General features: G+C 38.4%; 1 protein-coding gene across 5 annotated transcripts in view; it reads left to right on the top strand.

The window, feature by feature from the left end:
- The window catches only part of MPP7 (MAGUK p55 scaffold protein 7), a 259014-nt gene that overhangs the window by 161490 nt on the left and 83262 nt on the right, over positions 1-14262 (top strand). For all 5 annotated transcript variants that reach the window (XM_075212010.1, XM_075212007.1, XM_075212011.1 and 2 more), the window contains 6 exons: positions 1000-1131; positions 4898-4979; positions 5694-5779; positions 7623-7697; positions 8091-8287; positions 8874-8938. In XM_075212010.1, coding sequence (XP_075068111.1) covers positions 1000-1131; positions 4898-4979; positions 5694-5779; positions 7623-7697; positions 8091-8287; positions 8874-8938 — 637 coding nt within the window. The remainder of the gene's footprint in view (positions 1-999; positions 1132-4897; positions 4980-5693; positions 5780-7622; positions 7698-8090; positions 8288-8873; positions 8939-14262) is intronic.

Below are 14262 nucleotides of genomic sequence, written 5' to 3'. Positions count from 1 at the left end.
CTCATTTCTTGCTCCCATTCCCGGTTACAGGCTTTTTCCGGGGCTGCACCCACTCTATGGAATTTCCTCCATAATACATCAAGCCTCCAAACCTTTAAGCAATCCCTGCAAACTCTCCTCATTAGGCAAGTTTATTAAATTCTTGAACCAACTTTTTAACCACCATAGGCTATTCTACCCAATTACCAGCTCTCTACACAGTTCACTGTTAACTTGCATGTGTTTGCCTTCTATACTTGAAAGCAACACCCGAATCAGTGTTGCTGTGTCACTAGATCACATAGCCTCACTTAGCAGATTTTCCCATTGAAATCTGGATGGACCATTATGTAATATGTAGCACTTAACCTAATGTATCAAACTCCTATTGTCCTATAGATTGTATGCTTGTGGGCAGTGCCTTTTTACCCCTGTCAGCCTTGTTTTATTCTTGTGTTTGTTCCCAATTGTAAAGCGCTGTAGAATATGCTGGCGTTACATAAATGTTGTTAAATAAAATAATACATAAAATAAATGAAAACTCCAATGAAGCATGGATGGTAATGGAAAAACATCATAAATCAAGCTTTTTCCATTAATTTCAATGCAGTTTCTGAATTTGGCATATACCTTGAAATGAATGAGAAAATTGAAATAAAGGTTTTCTGACATTTTTAAGTGTTGTTGGTGAATTCATCTTTTTATAGTCTAATGAATTCACTATAAAGAAATTTCTTCTCCGTGTTCGAGAATTGGGACCAATTTCCATGGTGGTTTTTTTTGTCCTATGATTCCTAGTGATTTTTATTTATTTAAAGAATTAAGTAATTACTGTATGTATGATTAATATCTGATGAGAATTGATTATTAAATATCACTCAAAACTGGTGGAAACATCCCCATTGGCTGTCTTTACTAATTTGGCAGCGTTAGACTTCTATCCAGACATGCATAGTCAAATTGGACTTTGATGTGGTAGCATTTTCTATCTAAACATATTTTTTTTTTTTTTCTTTGCAGGCTTTACTGTCAGTACATGACACGGTGGCTCAGAAAAGCTACGACCCTGTTCTCCCTCCCATGCCAGATGACATTGACGATGATGAAGATTCGGTGAAAATTATCCGGCTTGTTAAAAACAGAGAGCCACTGGTGAGCTATATTTTCATGGTAACTCTGTGGGGCCGATCTTCTGGCTGGGTTCTGAACAGAATTCTTTTTCTGGCGATTTCTGTGTTTGCCTGAAGTGCGTTTCTAATGAGATTATGTTTCATACCCATTGTTTTATGTTTCAACATGTGGTGATTTACCGAATCCTAAAATTTTTGTTTTAACAAAATGTGAAGTAATAAACTGACATGTTAATTTGTGATGTGGTTGTGACTTCCATTGTCTAGTGATTATTAGAATAATCCTTTTTTTTTTTTTTTTTTTTTTTTTTTTTTTAATTTGGAACAGTAGACACACCGGTGCTAATTTTAACACTTCTTTCCCCCATTCATGATTGCAGCACTGACTCTTGTAAAACACACATTCAATGTGTGCAGGTTTTTTGTTTTTGTTGTTTGACTGATCAAAAACGCGTAATGCATAACTTTTTTCTCAGCTTGTAGCCAGTCATACGTTTTCTTAAAAACTCGCGTACGTTGGCATTCCTGTTGGAATGCGGCCAATAGGAAGGTTTCAGTATCCTAACACATTAAAGTCACGAAGAAGGTGCATTGTGCTTGTTAGTTCCAGATGGGGTTTATATTAACAAATGGCAAAATGTGTTGGTAGTTTTATACATTCGCCAGGTGTAATATAACATGGAGTTTCTAGATTAAAAAAACAAAACAAAAAAACTTCCAGTCCATACACCAAAGAACAGGGGAGTCGGCTGCACAGTTGTCAATAAGGAAGTTTCCTAAAGCATTGGAGCAGGTTCTGCATCGGTATCTTTCCATGCATCTGTGTAGACACCCTTATAGCGACCCACAGGAGAATGAGCTACTCGCTCAGACACCTGAAGCTCCGGGATAATAGCAAAATACATATTATTTCCTGAGGTTAGCCTGTCCGTATACACTCATTTATTTCACTTATGGGGAAAACGAATAGCATCTAGCTTCATTTCTGCCTTTCCAGCTTTATCAGGGGTTAGCTGCGTCCAGAGTCAGAACTAGAGAGCTCTGGGCCCTGGTGCAGTGAGGTGGGAGAAGGGAACCAGGGTCTCCCCGACCTTCTGCATCTACCATGCAGCGAGCCCCATTATCTCCATAAGCCCCAGTGCATCGCTTCTGCCGCACCAATGGTAGCTCTGCCACGGGCTGTGTCCCTCCCTTTCAGGACAGTAAAAGTGGCTACAGTGCGATGATGGCGTGGCCTCCTCTCGATAGGGCGTGGCCTCCTCTCGATAGGGCGTGGCCACATCTCTATAGGGTGTGACCACACTTCAGTAGGATGCCCCGTAATCTCCTCCCATCCCTTACAGACACTTTCATTGGTGCACCCGGCACCAGGAACAGTAGATACTTCCCGGCTTTCTCAGCCGTGGACAAAGCCTAAATTTAGACAGTTGGAAGGCGTGTGTTTAGAAACCCCTCCCCAAATTTTATGTCTGCCCCTCATTTGCCCTCTTTTCACATCTCCACATATTAGGATATCTGCCTCTCTCTCCCTCTCTGCTTCAGCGAGTGTCTGTCTTTCTGGCTCATCTGCCCTGATTATTACACGTCCGCCTGCATTATGTTTTATGCCACATGCACACAAGGTACATAGATTTATTGTCATATTGTAATTCACCGGCATTATTTAGTCAGCGGAGTCGTAAAATAAAGTGTCCGTGTCCTGTTTGTAACCTATTCAACTGCGTGATTGATAACGGTAATTTTAAAAGGCTGAGGATCCCTGCTGAGTGGAGTAGGTGTATTGTGCTGTACAATCCAGGACCAAAGCCTGCTCTGCTCTGGCTGATCATCAGCAGAAAGATGATATTTGCACTGGGATATCTGGAAAATGTGAAGTGCAAAAATCAAGAGTATGGTATTCCCAATATAAATGTATTTCCTCCTCATCCTCCAGCCGCTCAATGCATTGCACTGTGTTTCATCCGGTTAGGAAGGTGTTAAGCAAATATCTGTTGGTTAATAGCTGCACTTATTTATTGCCGAGCGAATATCCTGGACATTTTATACGTGTTCTGTAGAATATTTGTTTGTGTCAGGAGGAAGTGAGAAGAGATGTCTGCAAAGTCACTTTCTGAGCAATGTAATGTACACAGAGGGGAGAGGGCAGCGTGTCTGTGACTCATACAGTGAGCGCTTGTCTCTAGATAGACATCTCTGGCGTTGGACAGCTAGAAACTGGCTTCGCTATTTGCTGATGGGTTTCTTGCAGCTCCAGGGTATAGTTAAATGTTGTCTATGCAGAGACCACGCAAAGAGAAGTTTTGTGTTAAAGGGTGATGTGGATTTTCTATCCCTAATGTGTAAATCCAGCACAGGACTTCTCTGATAATTCATCACTGTAATTATGTTTCTTAGCCAGAGGAAGGAAAACACGGAGAACATCAGGCATGTTTTTGGAAAAAAAAATAGTGACTGAAAACAGCATGTGTTATTTATTCTGTATTTGTTGCACATTTTACTGGTTCTGCTCAAATAAAAGCAGTTCCTTATAGTGATGGTGAAATAGATCTCAGGGTTACATCCCATAAAGTATGTAAATAGTGGACATTGAACCCTTCTCTCTTCTAGTGTAAGTTTCTGTACAACTAAGATATACGTTGAGTCAGTATGAAAAGGCTCTTTGTAATGTCTCCATATTTATTTACACCTGGGCACTACGACTGCTTTAATGTAATACATCTGTACAACTGTGGCTGCTATGATATAGATAGATATATATATATATATATATATATATATATGTGTGAGAGCACCCTGGTTGGCGACTGATGTTATGGCTAATATCCATGTGTAGATGCTGTGTATAAAGCCAAAGAAATCTATAGGTTTCTATAAATCTATAGATAGATAGATCTATCTATAAATCTATAGGCATGTAGCACATGCCCTTGTGTTTCTAACTCCCATTGTCCCATAGAATGTAAGCTTTCGAGCAGGGTTCTCTTACCTCTCTGTCTGTATGTATTACCCAGTATTGTCTTATTAATGTTTGTTCCCAATTGTAAAGCGCTACGGAATTTGCTGGCGCTATATAAATAAATGTTGATGATAATGATAGGTGGTGGGGGGATCCCAAAGGGGACAGAGCGGGGAGGTGAGACAAAGAATAGAAGGCGGCTAGGAGCAGATTTTAACACCGCTTGGAACACTTGTTTAAAATTACTGCTGATGTGTTGTTACATATAGGTGTCTTTTTCTTTGATTAAATGTATTGTGTCAACTTATTTTATTGAGATTAAGAGTGATGTACATCAAATTAAGAGAGCAACATCACATATGCTGTAAGAATGGGGAGTGTAAGAAGCACCATCAGGAGCTTTTCTTGTTTCTTATGAAAATATTATTTAAAAATGTTCCCTCTCCCCCCTCTGGTGTTTTCATGAAGGTTGCGTATTTACTCAAAAAGGCATAAATGTGATATGTCACTAAATACTGGAAAAATATGAATAGGCTTTATTTGTAGTGTACATGGCTTGGGTTGGCAAAGCCACAAAATAAACAGCTACCAGCAAAGAATATGTAAGTGAGCAATGAAATGGTAATTAAATAAGAATTCCTGGAATAAATGGATAGCCTAATATGGATCATTTTCTAGTTGTTCATTTTCTAGTATGGTTACATTACATTAAATATGAAAATAAACTATGTACTTTTATTGTGAAATCTTAGCACACACTAGTAAACTTTTTGTTTTGTCTGAGAGTTGTGTTGTGGATTTTTATGGATTATATCGTTCAATCTGTCTCTAGGGTGCTACCATTAAGAAGGATGAGAACACGGGAGCCATTGTTGTTGCCAGGATAATGCGAGGAGGAGCTGCGGACAGAAGCGGTGAGATTTATTTATAGACGTGTGTGTTTATATGTTTACCTGTGTTTGTGCATTAACCCTCTTAATGTTGCCTACATGTTTATAGCAGCAATCCCATAAAACATGTGGTGTTTTTTTTATATCACTTTTTTGTATTTAACTTCACTGTGGCAGGCTATAAGAAAATCTTGATAGTTGCCATTTTTCCTTGGTTTGTTTCTTCAGTGTGCCTTTAATGTTTTATAATGCTGCACAGTGTCATGTGACTACCATGGCAACCACAGTCACATGGCACTTGATTTAGTGAGCATGCTTTAGAATGTCCATAAGAGCTTTGTGTACTGTGACATCTTCCCCATCCTTAACCCATTCTGTCCCTCCCCCGCCTACACATGACATGCTGAAGGCTGTGAGCCTGTGTGAGACTGGCAGCCATACTTTGTGCCCTCCATAGAGAAAAGGAGATAATTGTTTGTAGGAGAGCAGCTAATGTAAATGCATGCTTAAAAAGTACTTATCTTGCTATTTAAGTACAACAATAAAGTAAAAACCATCTATGAGGGATTGGTGCTTTAAGAGATCCTGTGCAGTCTTAGTCCAGTGTTTGTGTACACAGGCTGTGATGGACTTTGTGTCAGTACCCTCCCTCCGCAGCTTTATTATATATTTCTGATTAGCTGTCAGTTTTTGGTAACTTAGAATTTTAGCTTACAAGTATGTCTTTCATTTCTCCAGGTCTCATCCATGTGGGCGATGAGCTGAGGGAGGTCAATGGGATAAGTGTGGAGGATAAGAAACCAGAAGAAATCATACATATTTTGGTAAAAATAAATATAACCTATTACACTGCCGATTCCTCATGTAAAAGTAACTATTTTCAGCCCCCCTCCTGTCTTCATGTTACTCTTTCATTTAGTTTAATTAATTTCTGCTTAAATGTTTCTGCAAGTGTGTGTGGTTTAATAGCTGTTTTTTTCCATAAATGCAATTAAATGTTAAGAATTTACATTCCTAAAACTAAACTAAGCCTCATTGCCCCAGGAGTCCCCTTTTTTTGCCTATCTTGTATAAAAGTGGCCAGTGAACCAGCTGACATGTGAGTGCGAGGTGTAGCATAAGGTTTTTATCGGTGATCATCTTCATCACAAAGGAGAGTCACTTATTTTATTCAGTGTTCTCTGCTCTACATCTAATGTGCCGAGTTTGTTACTACTCAAATACTCCTGCCCCCCCCTCCCCCCTACCTCCCCAGTACACCAATTAAATGATCAAAAACCCATAATATGCAAGTGGGAGAGAGAGATGATGGATTTTATTATTGTTTTGTATTCACTTAAGAATCAATAACTGACTTTCATCTAAGTATACAATATATACTTGCTGCAACGCATCAAACAATGCACTCTAGTGATATCATAGACCGTAAACCCAAAGTGACAATTGCAGTTCACCTGTCTTCCACACTAATCCCAAAAGGCAGATGCGTTTGTTTCACACATGGCTGCTTTTTCAAGGCGAAATATATCTGTCTGTCCTTTATGGAATTGTTGTTGAACACAACCACAATCATCACTTTCAGTTTCCAGACTACGGTGTCTTCGGAGTTCATTGGTCAGTGCACCATGGCTTCAGTCAGCTTACTGCAGGCCATGTGTTGTACACAGATATAGAGAATTATATCATTCTTTTATCATCCAGTTTCTCGATGCCTGAGACATTGTTTACCAGCACCATCAACCAGGTGACATTTGAGTGACTTTCTTTTGAAAAACTAAATGCTTGACTCCTTCACAAATCTAGACACTGATAGACCCAATGCCATGGCTCATGTATGCTGTGCTAACCACATATGGTGGATGTAACTGGACATGTATATGTATATTTCCATTTATTTCTCTCTCTTGGTCAAGCTTCTGACCGATGTCATAGTGTACAGAAACACATAACATAGATACAATGTACAAACCCACATGGCCACCCCACTCTGCCTCTAACCTTCACCTCAACCCACCTCTTATTACCTCCACCCATGCTCGCCTCCAAGACTTCTGTAATGCTAGCCCCAAACTTTGGAACGCCCTACACTGCCTCACTTGACTTGCCCCCAACCTTCAAATGCTCATTCAAAATTCACCTTTTCAAGCTTGTCTACCCTACCACCTCCTCTTATCCATCACCTCCTCTTCCTTTGCCTACCTCCTCCATTTTCTCCCAGTTGGTCCTACTCTCTCTCACCACCCCTCCCTCTAGAATGTAAGCTCTCTGGACAGGGTCCTCTCTACCGATTGTCCCACGACTGTCCACTATCTGACTCCCTTGTATGTCCTGTCATGACTTTTACTGCACTTAGTGTGAGTCCCCATAGTACTCTCACACTCATCTGTGCTACTTATATATATCACCTCATCTATTTGTTACTTTCTTCTGTATCCGGCGCTACGGAGAACCAGCCTTATAAATAATAATAATACAGCCAGGTACTGTCACAGGTACTGATTTAGGAGGCAAACACGACTAAGTGTATATATGGCACATGCGGGTTGTGTTGGTTAGAAAGAGGTATTGTCATTTGCTGTATTATGGGTTTATGTATACAATGATTTGTCACTTTTTTTGTGTGTAGAAATAAATACATCTCTAACAGTTTTCCTCTAAATATTACAGGCACAGTCCCAAGGTGCAATTACATTTAAAATCATACCTAGTATCAAAGACGAGTCACCGAACAACGAAGGCAAGGTAATTCCTGGATCTTATTTTTATCAGATATTAATGGGGAGAAAAGTACAGGATGTTTTCTTACTAGACGTGTTGTGATTTTCCTGTCCACGAGGCGTAACTACTGGGCTGATGTGTTATCCCCTACGGTGGCCGGGCCCTTTCTAGCTATCGATGATGTTACTCTGGGCTCTGCAGCCTCGGTCTGTCTATGCTGAATAAACAAGATCCACCCCTTTGTTTGACGGAATGCACAGTTCAGTCTGGGAAGGCAAAATATAGTTAATTCTAAAGATTAAATCTAATAATTATTTGATTTTGTTGAGTTTTTTATTTTATTTTATTTACATTTGTAATATATATATATTGATGCTGTGATTTGTGATTCAGGTGCATGATTCTCTTCTCTTGCAGATGTTTGTTAGAGCTCTCTTTGACTACTATCCTAATGAGGATAAAGCTACTCCTTGTAAAGAAGCCGGGCTTTCTTTCAGAAAGGGAGATATACTTCAGATCATGAGCCAAGATGATGCAACTTGGTGGCAGGCCAAACACGAAGGTGATGCCAATCCCAGAGCAGGATTGATCCCTTCAAAACAATTCCAGGAGAGGTTAGCTACGAAACTCTCTCTCTCTCCTTCTCTCTGTCGTCTTGCATCCCTCTGCCTTGCGTTGCAATATGTTCTGCTGTGTATCACCATATTGTCGGTAGAATACCATTTGTGTATGGTAAATATCAAGGGTCACGACCGTCCCAAAATGAACTTAAAAAACCCCTTTCACGAATATTTCAGACTTCCTTGCCTGTCTGGCCAAAAAAAGAATAATGACAGAAAACGATAGGACTAGTTCTGGTCCAGATTGGAATAAGACCATATGGAAAATAGCACATCAGTTTCACAGTCTCCATTGATGTACTCTACAGGAATAAGTATTGTAACATTTTTTGGACAAGTTACAGAAAGAAAAGCGAAGCAAAAAAAAATAAAAAGAACTGAGCTGCTGGGGTTTTTGTATCGAAGCTTAGATAGATTAGATCGTGCTTTAGTTTTTGATTTTTGTTCCAAGAATCTTTACAAAATAAAAATAAAAAGAATAACAGGAGTCGTTATAATATGTGTTTCATAAAAACTCCTAATCCTGTAATGGAGATGTTGAGTCTCAATGTTTCTCATGTACTTTCTCTTTCATCTGCAGGAGATTTGCACTGAAAAAACCTGTAGTGCTGACCCAGCCTCTGAAGGTTCCTAACAGAAAATCATGTAAGTTTATTCCAAATAAAAAAAGGAAAATATCAAACAATTTATTCCCTTGAAATAACATGGAATACTTTCGTGTCTTGCCTATGTCATTTATTAGACAAGCACTTAGATCGTTTTGTAGGTATGATTTCCGTACACTTTGGAAATGCTTTTAACTTCACCCGAAAGTGATTTTTATGTTTTAAATGCATTTTATTGGGGTCTGAGCAACATATTGTATTCAGTCTGTGTCTCCTGCACACTCGGATGTTACTGAGGTTTGTAGTGGGGTGCAGATAGAACAAGCCGGTAGCCAATCAGAATGGTCACAACAGCAGGCGATGAGAGCACTGATCTTGTGGGCACCAGTGACCTGTACATGTACACGCATAGGATTATGTTAGTGAGGACAGGGTCAGTATCATGATGTGAGGAGGTGACTAGAGTCCGGATGGAAATCACAGTCTGAGAGTTACATTATAGAAGGAGCAAGGGCTCGCAGCAGCACAGAATGGCTATGTTGGTGCAAGTACATTGTGCTGTCAAATACACCACTATATTTAACAAGTTCATGCATCCAGCTTGTTTCTGTTCATTTGTATTCAGAGCATTCTGGTAAAACTGTTTTCTAGCCTCCAGGTGGCTTGGTTTGTCCTTTCATTGAATCAAGCTTTTGGGGAACTTTTTTTGGGGCACAGGTACAAAAGATAAAGTCACAGCCAATCAGATTCTAACTGGAATTTTTCTAGTAAAGTTCAGCAATGTCTGAATATTATGGCTATAACAGCACCTTTTTGTACAGTTACCTATGCACTAGTTTTCATAAAGGAAAGCCAGGGGCAATACCATGTATAGCGGACTGGGTGATTTAAGGTAATATTACATAAACTATTAAATAGAGAAAACAAGGACTTGGTACTATGCTAAATATATTACAAGAATTGATGGCAACAAGGGAACACTTTAAAAATTGATCGAATAAGCTGTAATTGACTTTGGTTTATACCTACTCCTATTTGTTCTTTAATGCATATTTACGACACTAACGCAACATTGTTTGGAAGTCACTGATCTACAGATCCAAGCACTCAGTTTGCCAAGTTTAGATGACAGTGTGTTTATTGTAATATAAAGTCGGACTCTGACTTACATTTTCCATGATTTTACACATTTTGTTTGTGGGCCACTCATAGAATGTCAGTGGACTAATTTCCTTAATTTTACACTACCCTTTCCTTCCTTTTTACTCCACAAAATGTTCCCAGATACAGTATTTTGTACAGTCATAATACTATATAGTAGTTTTTTGTACTAGGAGGTGTTCAGTCAAGTAATGTTATGTTTTTCTAAAGCAAAAGTTTGAAACACTGCTTATTGTATACAGGTTTTATGATAAGTATTATAAAGGTTTCTTTGCTATACAGAGCAGATTGTTTTCATGGAACGTCCCCCACGTGGAGACGTATTACACAGTGCAACAGACTCTGTAACATCGTGAACAATGCATTGCTAATTGCTTTGTGTGGTTTTATTTTACTTTGTTTGGATTTGTTACTTTTCCCATATTTTATAGCAAGTCCTCTATTGGTCTCTTGAAAAAACATAAAATTGGGGGTGTGACTATATTTATGTCTATGTCAACTGTACATTCCCTGCGTGAATAAGGCAATGGAGAACCCAACAAGCGAGTCTTTTTAAATTAGGTCATTGCTGTCATAGTTCTATACTGTTGTAGTTAAGTACACTACTGAATAGTCTGATTTTACTTAGAGGATTGCTGAACAGGGTGATTCTGCAGTCCTAGCCAGTAATGTTGGGTTACATACCGGGGTGTGTTCCTTCCCAGACAGTAAATGGGATACATCCCACAGGGCAGTAATCTGTACTCCCGGCCCACATAGAACACACGTAGACCCCATGAATACATATATACTGTGTGTGCATTTATCTTGCAGCCCTGTGCAGTCACTCAGTCACTTCTAAGTACAGTTCATATCACATGATCCATACACCAGACCTGTACACATGTGCTGGCTGGGAAATATTGTAGTAATACTTGTGTCCTCTGGTACTGATACGGCTTAGAATTTACCGTTTATTTGTAGACCGTCCTCTACTGATTGCTGTTTATTTAATCATACTCTATGTAGCTTTATTATTCCACTTTCACTGGAAGTTCAAGACTTGAATTGACAGAGAAAGAAGCAGTCTTATGTCATGTATCATTGAACTTTCCCCCTCTCCCTCATAATCAGATCCTCTTCTGAAGCTCAGCAGCACTTAACTAAATAAAGTAAAAATTCCTCCACTGCTGTTTTCAGGAGCTACAAGCCGTATTTCAGCCTATGTATTGTGTTACATGGGCAACACTTCACAGTAAAACCCAATCTAGGATGTATTTATATTATATTATAAACAAGATTGATGGACAGCATACTTGTCTATCTTATTTCCCCACTGTCTCACATCCTGGCTTCCATGTCGCTTGTCTAATTTTCGGTTTGTAGTAATAAGTGTTTTCAGAGTGTTTAGTCTCTTACTAATGGTAGAATTGTATTCTCACAGTGCATGAAATACCTGAATTCATGGTATAACTGCAGTAACTTACACTCTGGGCACATCAGAAAATACCACTCATACATAAGGAATAACTAAGATTTTTCTTGTTTGTAGAAAACACAGCAAGTTAAGTATATGTGTGTGTGTGTGTATAATATAATATATATATATATATATATATATAATATATATATATAGTATATGTACACATACGTGTACATATATATAACACTCAATACCTGTATTGAGCTACATAATATACATATAAGTATACATATGCCAACAACTTTATTTCAATAAAAAATGCCCACAATGCTCTTGTTGTCTGTGAGGGGGAGGTGACTGACCGCTAGACAAACTTGCTTTGCAGAAATGCCCAGTGAAGATTGATTCATAGACAGACAGTGATGTTACAACAAATCAGTCTCCGCTTTTTGAGCTGCATGAGATTCCGTAACTTACTTTCCATGTAGGAGGAGCTTCAGCTGTTCAGTGTAGTCTGAAAGTAATATTTAACTTTCTTACAGAGCTTCAGTGGAAAGTCAGGTCAATGTTCAGTAATGTGTTTTACCATAGTACATATCTGAATTTCAGTGTTGAGGTTTTATGGTCCTTCCAGTACAAAGAACATGATTTGTACAGCTGTCTCTAGAAGGTAGCGTGTTTCCTGGTAATATTCTGCAGCCAGCTCTCTTTCAGGAATGGTTCTGCATAAATTGACCATACATGTACATTATACAGTTAACATCAAATGTGGGATAATGTTAACATTACCCATGCACATTTGTATAATGTTAAATAAAATAAATTCAACCGTAATTTTCATCCAAGCTGAACTACTACAGCTAAGCGTGTTAGGGAACTTGCTTTATTTAGATGTATAGATTCTGAAAGCCCACCAAAGGAATAAAACACTAGTGATGACATCTATATAATCACTAGGCTCATTGTACTGTGGCTCTGTCACTGTACATCAGCAGAATAATGGCTGACATAGTTTATTGTAATGAGTTAGTTCCCCCAGTGCTGAAGGTTACACATTGGGATGTAATGAGTGCACAAGGGTCAGTGTTGGCAGCTGCGGAATGCTGAGGTCTTATAAGACGATGTAATTAGTCTCTTCATCTTCCAATTACATCCAGAAGCTGACCTGAAACATGCCACTGTTATAACCAGCGATTATCATATAAATAGCACATTCAAATAAATATTTTAGTTCCAGTACAATTTTTTACATGTTGCTGCATATTTTGTTTAGCCTTATACAGTATGTATTTGTGTGCAAAGGAAAAAAAAATGGGAGTACTGTGTAAAGATATAGAGAGAGACCGATATATATATTTATTGCACACCGATCAGCCACAACATTAAAACCACCTGCCTAATATCATGTAAAACAACTCTGAAAGTGTACTGTACCGTGACCGATTTAAGTACAGGCTGAGTAGGCTGCAGTCCAGGGCCTCCTAAAACTAGGGGGGACCTCGGCCTCTTGCCAATTTTTTTTTTTATCTTTTTTTAAATTTACTATTAATTTTATTTAATTTGTAACCATAAATATCAGGGGCGTACCTAGGCCAAAATAATGTATTAACACAAATCCATAATTTAAGAACACATTGATTTTACTATCTAGGCCCAGTTGCTTAGTAATATTAAACACGTGATGACTGTATAACAGTTAAAAAAAAAAAAAATGCGTACTTATCGTTTAATAAAGTTTGTAGAGGCTTTAAAGCTACTCATAATCAAATGATAGTCAGCTATGAAGCAATACAAGTGTTCAGATCACTATCTATCATTATAGTGTGCATTTTGAGTGAGGATTATTTTATTTCCCTGTGAATCACAATAATATTTAATTTGAACTTTTTATGAAAATAATAATGAGTAAGCAATAGCAAAGCGGTGCTAGTAAACGAAAGTGGCAAAAAGAACAGAAGGAAATACTCAAGCGTTTACAGCCAATTACGTCATATGGCTTTGTACAGCAGGCAGGAACAGCCCTACATAATCCCTCAGATTTAGAACATTCGTGTTTACAAACAGAAGATAATCAAGTAGACTACACTGAGCAAACTGAAGAACAGCCAGTTTATATACAGAACGCGGCCTCCCAAGAACTTCAAGGAGACCTGTTCAAGCTCATTACCATCTTAAAGACTTGAAAAACAAAGCAAATGATATCAATGAAAATCCTATAATTGCAGAAACAAAATACCAACTGTACATACTACTAGTGATTTCAGAGACAGGTTTATGGACCACATTGAAAAACGAGGAAATATATTATTTTGTATTGAGAGGGGTCCATTGGAATGTCAGCACTGATATGGACCTTTTACCAAATCGAAACGAACATACAAATACCTAACCTGATTCTGCTCAAAGAGTTTATTCCATTCCACCAAAGTAAATGAAGAAAGCTACACCCGAGAATAACTAATGTGTTCTCCCACAAAAGGAAAAGTCTATTGTTTTGTTTGCAAACTTTTCTCTAACTAAACTTCCTCAACTACAGCTTTAACTTCTACTGGATTTGTTGCTTGGCTTCACACTTATATTGTTCAAACCCACGGAAACTCTAAAAGTCATATGTATGGGATACTAACATAACTTAACAAGAAAGCATGGTGAAACGCTCACATCAAAACTCAGAGCAAAGCAGGATTAATGGAGGAACGTACTTCAGATAGTTATTGCAGTGATTTTCTCTTTTGGCAGAACGTGGCTTGGCATTTAGGGGAGAAGATGAAACATTTTATACAGTTAGCAAGGCACTCAAC

The sequence above is a fragment of the Mixophyes fleayi genome, chromosome 5 (genome assembly GCF_038048845.1).
Source record: "Mixophyes fleayi isolate aMixFle1 chromosome 5, aMixFle1.hap1, whole genome shotgun sequence".
NCBI classification, from domain to species: domain Eukaryota; kingdom Metazoa; phylum Chordata; class Amphibia; order Anura; family Limnodynastidae; genus Mixophyes; species Mixophyes fleayi.
This window is presented reverse-complemented; position numbering and strand designations above follow the sequence as displayed.